Source organism: Culex pipiens, unplaced genomic scaffold, assembly GCF_016801865.2.
Source record: "Culex pipiens pallens isolate TS unplaced genomic scaffold, TS_CPP_V2 Cpp_Un0001, whole genome shotgun sequence".
NCBI lineage: Eukaryota > Metazoa > Arthropoda > Insecta > Diptera > Culicidae > Culex > Culex pipiens.
Window position 1 is genome coordinate 1,540,426 of NW_026292818.1, and position 8,022 is coordinate 1,548,447.

Genomic DNA, 8,022 nt, shown 5'->3' on the forward strand with positions numbered 1-8,022 from the left:
TGGTTTGTTTCATTTTTATTAGTTATTAATAACAATATATTCTTCGTTATCATACATGCTCTTCTTTTTTCGGAGTTTTTAGCTTGCATTATTATACACCTTAATAAATCAATTTTGTTTGCTGCAAGATCGTTACTAGTTTTGGTAGTAATTTTTACTAAGTATGAATTTCACGACGTCTTTTTTCTACAATGAACATTAAAAGCACCGATCATAGGTTATTTCTTAATTTGCTTAAATTTTTGCGTGTTTGGAAAATTTATACAGTAAATTATCGAAGCTCTAAACTGCGGTGTATAAATGCAAAAAATCAATCGCAACCAATCTCATAAACAGGTAATAAAATCAAGCAAATGAAATGTTCAACAAGATAGACATATATTTTCTTTATTCACGGAAAAAATAACATTTGTTAGACGGAAAAATAATAAACTTAACTTCGATTGCTAGCATGCGTTTGTAAATTAAGCATACATACGTATCTCCTGCTACGAATCAAGCCCTTATCTATAGTACTAATTGTAGGTTACTTACTCTTCTCTGTTTACAGCTGGATTAGGCTAAACAACAAACTTGCTTGCGAAATTTTGGTATAATTACTGTACCCACCCTTAGACCTCTCACGTTCTCTCCCTTAATACGAGTTTTTTTGTTTTACTTTTATAGGTTTGATTAGCTACATATTGTTTTTGTAATTCATTTATAATGCAATCATGCCTATAACATATTGTTCCAATCGATTTCACTTAGTACTTCAATTAGTTCAATCAGTTACTGTAAAAAAGTCAATTATTTGCCGAGCACTTCCTACGCGAGTTACGTTTACAGAATTACGAATTCAAAGAAATCCCAAACGAATGCATATGCGTGTGTTTTATTTATTTTTTTCAGTGTGTGTGTAAATAGTACAGTGAGACAGCGATTTTAGGTCGGTACCGTCGAAACCACCAAAGTTGTTTGCTTTTTCTTTTTCTCTACCAAAAAGACAACAAAAAATAAACGCGTAAAACTCCCGATTCGATCTTGGAAGCGTTTCCCCCTCCCAATCACACACACACAATCTCCTTTTCTAACCATTCGCCAAATTAGGCCGTCCAGATCGATGACAGGTCCCAGATTTTGATGATGCGGTCCTGGCCGACGGTCAGCAGCCGTTTCCGCGGCTCGTCCAGGTCCATCGCCACGATGCTGTGCTTGGCGTCGTGGAAGGTCGCCAGCGAGGGTCGTCTGAGAATGGGAAAAACGTTTTCATGTTATTTTGGTATTAAGTTGATTGTTTTTTTAACCAAATTTCTCAGAACATTGAAATTAAAAAAAAACAGAGATTACAATAACTTCATTAAAAAATAGAAATATTTCATCTTCAATATAGACAAATTCAATTGGATGCGGCCATCTGTTGACACACACGAAGTTGACACAAGAGAATGCCGAGATCAACAATCAAGCAGCCGGGCGACACGACGACACATGCTCTTTTTCTTTCTCCCTTCCCTATCTTTTCCTTGCTGGTGTGGGTAAGTGTGGCAACAGCAATCATTTGAATGCAGTCATGAGCCAAGTGATTGAAATTTCGGTGGAATTAAAATTATTTTTGGAGAAAATAGAAAAACACGTTTTTGACTACACCTTTCAATTCAAAATCGTATTTGCAATCGAAAAGGAACAAACAGGATTTTCAAAGTTTTTGAAAAATTCAATTTTGCTGGATGTTTTTCTATTATCCGCTGTAATCAGCAATCAGAGAGCCAATCTTCGATGTTTGCAAAAAATTTGCCCCTGACTCTGTATGCAGGTGGGAATAACAAAACGGAGGTAATTTCAATAACAAGTCCTATTAAAATATCTTATTTTGTCATTAGAAAGTCACGATCATCGGTAGTGAGAAGAAAAAATTATAACATTCCCTACACTTGGTCTAAAAATTGTTATTGAACAGATCTTATGAAAGAGTAAGACAATAACAACTCAAAGTATGGAATTTGGAAAATCATTCAATCATTGATCGTGTTATTCATTTGATATTTAAACATTATCATCAACAATCATCAGTCATTATTATTGTTTATTGTTGAATGTTACTTTAACTATGGGGAAATTTTCACCATTTTTCATTACCCAATTTTTTATATTATTTTTTTTTTTTTTGCTTAATATGGCCAGAACTAGGTATGGTAAAATTTGTACCAATTTTGTCATGGATATTATTTTGATCATGAAATGTGGTCTTTATATCGAAACATTTAAAAAAAAATATAGTTGATATTCTAAATTGTTGATATGTATACCTCCTAAGAAAATCAACAATTTGTTCGAAAATTTTCGATGTGCCCACAACTCAATTTGTCATTTTTAATGGCAATGCACAGTGTTCGGAATGGCAAAATTAAGTGGAATAAATTGATAACTCCTTTATTTAACGTCCTAGCCAAATGTTGTCTTCGGATGAGTCATTGTACTTGATAAGGGCTATTTTCATAAAAATTGATCAATTCACCCTTCAATTTACCGATCATTACCACGTTTTCAATAAGATTCCGCTTAAAAATTATAAATAAATTGATTAGAAACCGTCACATTCAAATTGAGATATCTGAAAATAGACACCGATAGACACGGAGATATTTTCAGGAAATATAGTTGTGTACTTTCAGGTGCTTTGTTCGGTTTTGCGCCAAAATGCGCCATTTTGAAAACATAGCAACTTGAAAATAGGCTCAAAAGCATTTAAAAATGGTTATAACTTCCCAAAACAGGCTCAAAACATTTTTTTGGAAAATTTTAAAGATGATTTTTAATTATTGATATCCTCACTTGGATATTTTGTCTGTTCTCTATTTAATATTTTATTTTTTCAAATGTTGAAAAAAAATTGTAAGTTGTCTCCAATGTCAGCAATAATATTAAACTTTATAATTAGCTAATAATAAAAAATCAATATCATAATCAGTTATTTACTAGCGCAAAAACACATATCTCACCAATACCAAATTTAGTTATTGGGAACAACTTTTTTCTGTGTTATCGAATTTTCTTCCAATATTTTTTGATAACAGAATGAGTTATTTTTCGATCTCTATTACTATCTTGTGTTATTATAAAAGCTAATTTGGGTGATTTAATAACAAGTTCTAAACTCCTGATAATAACAAAACTTAAACTTATCCAGTTATTTTCACTTCTCAGGTGGGTCAAAAGTTGCGGGTTTTTGTCCCCTAAAAAATAAAAAAATAAAAAAAAATATGAAATCCAATTTTTTGTAACAGTTTTTTGTGAAAAATAATTTAAAAAAAAAAGGCGCCAGAAACATCCTTGTGCATATTTTTTTTTTGAAAAGTACTTATCAATAAGGTATAAATACACCTTTACACGGAAAAAAACTGGAGAAGACATAACCTTTGTTTGTTTTTGTTTTCTGTGCATAAGAAAGAACCATGCCTTTCGCTGCCAGCCCTCTGGCATTCGATTGAAAAACACGCATACACACACTATGTTTCAATAAAAACATAAATTTAAATACTCTCAAAAAATACTCACTCTTCACTCTTCAACCGCTGGAAGCATCCCTCGCACACGCGCACATCGAACTCAAAGCCCATGATCGGGATGTTGATCCGGTTCGTGGAGCACTTGTCGCACACGGCCTTGCCGCAGTAACGGCAATGGTGCTGCCGGATGCCAATCTGCTTCTGGTCAATCATCGCACGCAAATTCCAGAAAAACGCCCGCGTACACAGCTGACACGTGTCCGACTCGACCCACTCGGGAGCGACCTTGCGCATGGCGTTCATCTCCCAGAACACGATCACCGAATCTTCCCCCGCGGACACCAGCTGTTGGGTGTTGCTCGCGTACACCAGCGCGGACACTTTGTTGCTGAAAGTTGGTGGTTAGTTGATGATCTTGAAGATGATTATGTTATTAATGACTTACTTGTGTCCGTGGAGTTCGTAGGTCGTGCCACGTTTTCCGCCCACGTCCCAAACGATCACCGTTTGATCGTACGATCCGCTGAACAGCAGTTGAGGCCCTTCGGCCCAATACAGAGCCCGTACCGATCCGGCGTGACCCTTCATGGTCGTCACCACCGTAGCTCCGGTGGCACTCAGCTTCAGCATCGTAATTTGGCCACTGTAATCACCCACGAAAGCGTACTTCGAAAGGGCATCATATCTGAGGAAGAAACCCATCAAGAATTAGTCGAAAATCAAACCAAACTACAACCAAGCAACAACTCACTGCATCGAGGTGCACATGGCTTCGAACGTGAAGCAGCCCAGCCGTTCGCCGGTTTCGGTGCTGTGGTACGCGAAGAACTTGTCCCGACCCGCCGACAGTATCCATCCCGTGTGCTTGGCAAAGTGAACGTTCGTGATGCGCGCCTGATGCGCCAGGTACTCCCGAATCGGCGTCAGCCGGTTGCAATCGTCCGACAGGGTAAACTGCGAAATGGTTCCGTTTTCCTGCCCGATGAACAGGGTTCGCGTTTCCGGCGTGTAGCACAGCGACGTACACCCGGACGGCATGTACTGACAGATGGACGGCCAGTACTGGCCCGAGTCGCGGCGCAACCAGACGCGAATGGTTCTGCAGAGAAGAGGGGGGAAAGAATTGCAAACTTGTAAGTAGAATCGACGGCATGAAAAGTCCATGTTATCTGATTAGAAGCGATGACGCGAGTTCTTAGATAATCGATATAAATAGGAAAGTCTATTTATGAAGTGCGGTATAACTTCAGAAGTCATTGTTTCGATTGAAATTATTACACGTCATTTACAAAAACAACGTTGACATTGATATATTTTAAAATAATTAAATTGTTTTAGTATGACTTTAAATATACTTGAGCAAATAGTAAAAAAAAACAAATCTAACATTCTGAAATCATAAAATCATAGTCAAAATATTTTGAAGGTATTAGTTTTGATTGGATCATGATCACGAATATGAGTTCCATTTTTTTTAATCTCGTGGCAAAATGATGTCATACCGAACAGACCCTCACGAGATTTAAAAAATGAACCACTGATTCGTTCAGTGATCAAAATTACCCCATAGATCAAAGATTTCAAAAATTGAAGAAAAGTTGGGTAACTGCTGTTGAACCAATTAAATTCTCTAATAGTTTATGACATTTTTGCATACTTGATTATAAAAAGTCATCAAATTTAAAGATAAATGGTAAAATTCATCCGGAAATGGTGACAGATTTTGTGTCAAAAAATGATTAATTTTACCCCAGAAAATGATGAATTTTCATCAGTTTTGATAAATATTCATCAGGTTCACATTTTTACACATTTTTAATGTAATATTATTCAAACAAACAGGTAACCTACCAAATTTTCAACATTCCAAAATTAAACTTTTTTTCTGTGTTCTCTAAATCTAAAGTAACTTTCATGGTCACTAAATTGTTATTTGATGCTTAACGTCAATTGGGTACTAAAGCCCTATGTCAATTTTTATGTACAACGGTAAAAAAACACGATCAAAAACCATTTCTGATCACTTTTTTTCATTTTAATGCAAAAAAAAAATATAATGACAAGACAACATTTTTTCGATGAATCAACTATGGTCCCCTTGGAACGAGCTGTCAAGTAGGAACTTTTCTGTCAAGAAGAACCACGAGGTTAATTTTTCAAAATTGATTTAAAAATCCATTTTAAACTCTTTGTGGTCGTACAAAGGGAATGACCCTCAGAAAAATAAGCTTTATCGTTGTGAGCAATGATATCACAAATTTAAGCTTGATTTTAGGACGCAATTTTGATGTTTTGATTTTTTTTTATTTTTCTCTGGTTTATTTGAGCAAACTTTTATTCTACAAAAAAACTTCTCTTTCTTGTTACAATTTTAGTATTTTTTGCATTTTTCAAGTTTAGTTTATGTGTGTTTCTGATATTATTAGGCTTGTTCTACCTCCTCCTATCATTACCTTTTGCCATTTTGGTTTTTTCAATTTCACTTTTTAATATTTTTTTTGCTTGTTTTTCACAAACATTGCCTAAAACCATTTTTCCATTGGAGAGGAGAACTCTTATAATTTGAAAAAATGGGGTTGGAAGTTTGACTTGTTGACTATATACTATAGAATGATACCATTACAATCTCGTCAATATTAGCTAATCTTTAACCTTCCAAAATATGCAATTAATTATAAGTTTTCTAACATTTTTTTAAAGAGATCTGAGCGATAGAAAAAAACATTAACTTTTGCAAGATGTCGGTATGGATTATTATTTTAGCCGATTTTTTTGTTTCAGATTTGTATTGCATTTTTTATTAGTGGTCGTATGTAAAAAAAAATCCATGGCACACTGTTTGTTTTGAAAAGAACTCTAAAATTGATGACAAAAGACTCATGAACCACTAAACAATTGTGGTTAACGCCACTTTAAAATCGGTCAGAAAAATCAAAGGGCAAAAATATGTTTTTCACTAACTTTAATATTTAAATGGAAAAAGAAGTCTAATCAACTTAAAAAAAAATTGAATTGCATTTTCCTGCATTTGAATCAGATTTAGCATGTCTGGCATCGATCAAAAATATTTTGATTTTTTGTAAAGTTCCTTTGTAAAAAACCACTAAAAAAAATTTCGAGGGAAAAAAAATCGTGAATTCTTAGATAGTTTGAAAATTATTGATTGCAAAACAACTGGGCAGGTTTGAAATGCATTTTAAAACACTATTTTCATGTATTCTCCCCCTCACTTCACAAAATATTTGCAACGGCCTTAATATGTACTTATTGACTACAAACAAGTCATAAATTCTACTTATTTAAGTTTAGTGAATATAAAAACACATATAATATTAATATATTAAAAATAATGAAGAATCACATAGTTGATTAAATCGAGCAACAATCCTCAGACGAGGTTTGGTCACATGAAAGACCAAAAAAATCGTGACAACATATTTAGAAAGTGAGAAAAGATACTTTTGCTGACATGACAAGTAAGCTTCTACCACCCAAAAAGAATCATATTTAATACAGGCACACACACCCTCACACAACACAAGGTTGTGTGTGCTTGTTATTGCATTTATTTCGTCCCGATATCTGGCACATCTCAATTCACTTTTTTTTAAATCGCGAACCAAGTTCGCGTAGGTCAACGCAAAGAATGATTCTCGAAACAATGATTTCTTTATCGTCGGCGCAATGAGTAACCTCCTCCAAACGATGAACCAAAGTAGGCGAAGACTATGACGATAAACAAGAGGCAAAATTCAATTAACATACTTGTCATCACAAACGCTGATAACACCTTCCTCCCCGGGTATCAAAAGTGCCGCGTTCACGTCGTCATTGCATCCCTCCAACTTGTTCAGCAACTCCGGTTTCTTCGTCGTACTAAACCGATCGTTGGCACTGCGCGGCGCTGGCTTTATCTCCGCGGCCATTCTGTGCTGGTGCTGCTGCTTCCGGTTTTCACTTTTGCTCGCGGGCCTACTAGATTGCTTTCGTTGACACCTAGTCACTCCACTACCCTCTCTGCAACTACGCGACACTGACCAACTAAAACCAAACGCAAAAACAAAAAACTCCTCCTGGTTCAAGCCTCTGGAAAAAATATCAATCAAGATATCACAAACACGCACTCCACCCGCGAAAAAGAGTTTGATCCTACGTTTGCACCTTTGTGATATATTGCTACGATATCACACTGCTACTACTAATTATCGTAGAAGGCGACGGGCGAAAAAGTGCACAGATAGATTAACAATCATCCAATCATTTGGAGAAAAAAGAGCAGCTCTTCCCTGCACAATCAGCCTTTCTGTCAAATGTTTTGACAGTGCAACGCAGTGCAAAATAGTAGGCTTTGCGAAAGGTGACCAGGAAAAGCCACCCCGCATGTGGTGGTCTACGCAAACGCCTCGTAACATCTAGTAGGCGCTGGAAGAGTACACCCAAACGAGAAGAGCGAAATCCGCAAACATCGAATGTCAGACTCAAAACGCAGCCCTTTAATGGCGAACCTACTCTCAGTGAATGCTTTCATTTGGAA

The 8,022-nt window shown here is 35.9% G+C and overlaps 1 protein-coding gene across 2 annotated transcripts; it reads right to left on the reverse strand.

Annotated features, from left to right (window-relative positions):
* LOC120418181 (WD repeat and FYVE domain-containing protein 2-like) lies at positions 1-7,802 on the reverse strand. Of its 2 annotated transcripts, none has more exons than XM_039580484.2 (6): positions 7,642-7,802; positions 7,254-7,574; positions 4,240-4,587; positions 3,934-4,173; positions 3,538-3,876; positions 1-1,227 (listed from the first exon to the last, which is right to left on the reverse strand). In XM_039580484.2, exons 2-6 carry the CDS (start codon positions 7,412-7,414, stop codon positions 1,086-1,088), a joined length of 1,230 nt encoding a protein of 409 aa, XP_039436418.1. In that variant the 5' UTR covers positions 7,415-7,574; positions 7,642-7,802; the 3' UTR covers positions 1-1,085. The 2 variants fall into 2 exon arrangements, with proteins under 2 accessions (XP_039436418.1, XP_039436431.1); XM_039580497.2 differs by having other exon boundaries at positions 7,254-7,529; positions 7,650-7,796.
* Positions 7,803-8,022: the final 220 nt, after the last annotated feature.

What these genes read in the sequence shown, in the direction of transcription:
- LOC120418181 (XM_039580484.2), bottom strand. Translation starts at nt 7,414, where the DNA reads ATGGCCGCGGAGATAAAGCCAGCGCCGCGCAGTGCCAACGATCGGTTT. An exon ending in ATCAGCGTTTGTGATGACAA is followed by an intron (nt 4,588 to 7,253) that starts GTATGTTAATTG and finishes TCTTCTCTGCAG; the next exon opens with AACCATTCGCGTCTGGTTGC. An exon ending in CAGCGGTTGAAGAGTGAAGA is followed by an intron (nt 1,228 to 3,537) that starts GTGAGTATTTTT and finishes TCCCATTCTCAG; the next exon opens with ACGACCCTCGCTGGCGACCT.